At 31.5% G+C, this 2,571-nt stretch overlaps 1 protein-coding gene across 1 annotated transcript; it reads left to right on the forward strand.

Annotated features, from left to right (window-relative positions):
- The first annotated feature begins 357 nt into the window (after positions 1–357).
- DYT1 (basic helix-loop-helix (bHLH) DNA-binding superfamily protein) lies at positions 358–2,331 on the forward strand. The gene is made up of 4 exons (XM_079009704.1): positions 358–666; positions 771–944; positions 1,178–1,354; positions 1,446–2,331. Exons 1-4 carry the CDS (start codon positions 436–438, stop codon positions 1,506–1,508), a joined length of 645 nt encoding a protein of 214 aa, XP_078865830.1. The 5' UTR covers positions 358–435; the 3' UTR covers positions 1,509–2,331.
- The last annotated feature ends 240 nt before the right edge of the window (positions 2,332–2,571 follow it).

Here is a 2,571-nt window from a genome sequence, read left to right on the forward strand (position 1 = left end):
TTAACTTTAAGTTTATAAAATTTACTTAATTAGCACTTGAAAAATTAATCATCAAAATTCCATATGTTATAATAATTTGTGATAAAGGTCATTACATGTAAACAAAATTGTTTATTTATTATAAATTTTATCCCCCAAAAAAGCAAGACTTTTTATTCTGTTTAAATTGCTCATTTTTTATGCTTGGCAAGATTTGAGCTTCCTAACATCCCACAAAATTTTGACCAATAACAAGAAGATTCCCCTTCCCCTTCCCCTACCCCTACCCCTACCCTACCCCACCCCACCCCACCCCATGGCAATGTTATCCTTGTGAACTCTAGTTGCTTAACAAATTTCTTCATCATATTCTTGCAGAATCTCTCTATAAAATCGCAATATTGAACATCATTTTCCAATCATTTAAAACCCAAAGAGCTTTTGAGAAATCCTCCCATGGAGTTTTCTAACCTTTACGATGATATATCATCTGTTGTTGAAGAAACCAACAGTAGTTTCGACACTGTTTGCAGAAACAGGAGACGAAATTACGATGAAGAAGATGATGATAACAATGATGATGAAGGGAAATTTAAGTCTAAGAACCTCAAAGCAGAAAGAAAAAGACGTGAAAAGCTCAAATCCAGGATGCTACAATTACGATCTCTAGTTCCTAAAATAACAAATGCAATGATTCCAAACGATAGCTTTTCTACTTTTTGCATTGTTTTGCTTCGATTATTACATTTTGTTTGTCAATTGATTAAAAGGAAAAACTTTCTTGATTTCAGTTGAACAAAGAAACGATCATAACTGATGCTATTGATTATATCGAGGAGCTTAAAATTTCCGTGACAAATCTAACTAACAAGATACATGAAATGGAAGTTGAAATGGCAATGGAAGAATCATTTGATATTATCCAAGTTTGCCCTCAGGAAAAAATGAAAAACTGGGGTATAGAGGTTAGATATCAAAATAAAACCATAACTCATAACTTAATTAACATCAACACTTGTTGATGTGAAAATTACAACCTATGTACAATAAAATTTTATTATTGCTTACATACGTTCATAACTTAATTACATCATAACGTGTATCACTGTTGATGAGAAAAATTACAACCTATGCGTGATAAGATTTTATTATTACTTACATACGGTGTATGATTAAATATGATGTTTTTTTTATGTAGTTGGAAGTAGAGGTGAGCCGTATCAATGAGAATAAGTTGTGGATGAAGATAATTTTCGAGAAAAAAGTAGGAGGGTTTACAAAATTGATGGAGGCAATGAGCATGCTCGGGATTGAAGTTGTTGATATTAGTGTTACAACCACAAAAGGGGCAATTCTTATTACTTCATGTATTGAGGTACATGTAATTTCTTCATTGTTTACAACTTCTTTTACATTACATGCATACATATATATTAACATGTGGTTATAATTTCTATGAATTTCAGGGAAAATTGCTTGTTCCTGAGCGAGTTCGAGAAGAATTACTTGATGTTATTAAAGTTATATAGTCTAGTAGAAAGCATATTATAGTATATGGGAAAATGTTGAGTAATATAACTAGTAGTATTATTGGGTGTCTAGCATTGTAATCTAAGTTTTTTTTTTTGTCGTGAAACTAAAAAATGATGAACGATTACGATATACATTTGAGTAAAAACAAAAATAAAATTTTAATAACTGTTATTAAATATTTTATGAGATACTACCATTCTAAATACAACCTCCCCGTGTTAATTTTTTCCCAACACATTTCTTTGGCAGCTTTCACAAGTTTTAAAGATTCAAAGCTAAAGACACATATATCCCATCAAACACGCTTTAAAAAGTGAGCATGACCCACAAGACCCTTTGTCAAATTTGTATGTATAAATTTCACCATTAATGACAACATGAGAATTCACATTGGAATATTTCACATATTTGATATGGTTATTCTCAGGATTCTTGTTATTTCCTTTATGATATTCACTATGCTCTTAACAAAGATCAATGCACACAAAGGGCTAGAGAACAGTTTTGTTCGGGTTGTCAGATTAGGCCAACCACCATATTCATCGGCTTCTGGACCTCATTCAAGTGTTGATACAATGGAAGTTACGGGGATACATAAATCTAATAAGTTGAAAGTTGTTCCTGATGTTATCATTGGAGGATATCTAATGGCTTGTGTTGTTGCTGTTTTATTGTATATTCGGGTCACAAGAAGAAAAAGTGAAGTGCATTCTTAAAACTATTTGCCTTGTTGTTTTTCCATTACCTTATGTAACTATTAAATAGTATTTGATATGGAAAATCTAAAACATAAAATACATTCCTAATCCTAATATAAAATAGATGGTATATTGTGAACCACATACATGTTTTATAAATCAAGAAGCTCCAAATGTCATTTTTCCTATGTATGACTAGGAGGAGATTAACAACACCAAACATTGCAAATACAACTCTTTTCAAGAGCAATTTATACTGAAAAATAGCAAATATGATCAAAGGAGTGGAATCATTCTGGAACATGTGATGTTTCAACAAAACGATTGCAATATCTATGGAAGTATGCGATAGATCGAGGTC

This window comes from Lactuca serriola, chromosome 7 (genome assembly GCF_051521515.1).
Source record: "Lactuca serriola cultivar US96UC23 chromosome 7, Lser_US96UC23_V15, whole genome shotgun sequence".
In the NCBI taxonomy this organism is placed as follows: Eukaryota; Viridiplantae; Streptophyta; class Magnoliopsida; order Asterales; family Asteraceae; genus Lactuca; species Lactuca serriola.

Bases quoted from the DNA above. Each gene is read 5' to 3' on its own strand.
- DYT1 (XM_079009704.1), top strand. From the start codon at position 436: ATGGAGTTTTCTAACCTTTACGATGATATATCATCTGTTGTTGAAGAA. The intron at 667-770 runs GCAATGATTCCA...TCTTGATTTCAG, and splicing joins TAGTTCCTAAAATAACAAAT to TTGAACAAAGAAACGATCAT. The intron at 1,355-1,445 runs GTACATGTAATT...TATGAATTTCAG, and splicing joins TTATTACTTCATGTATTGAG to GGAAAATTGCTTGTTCCTGA.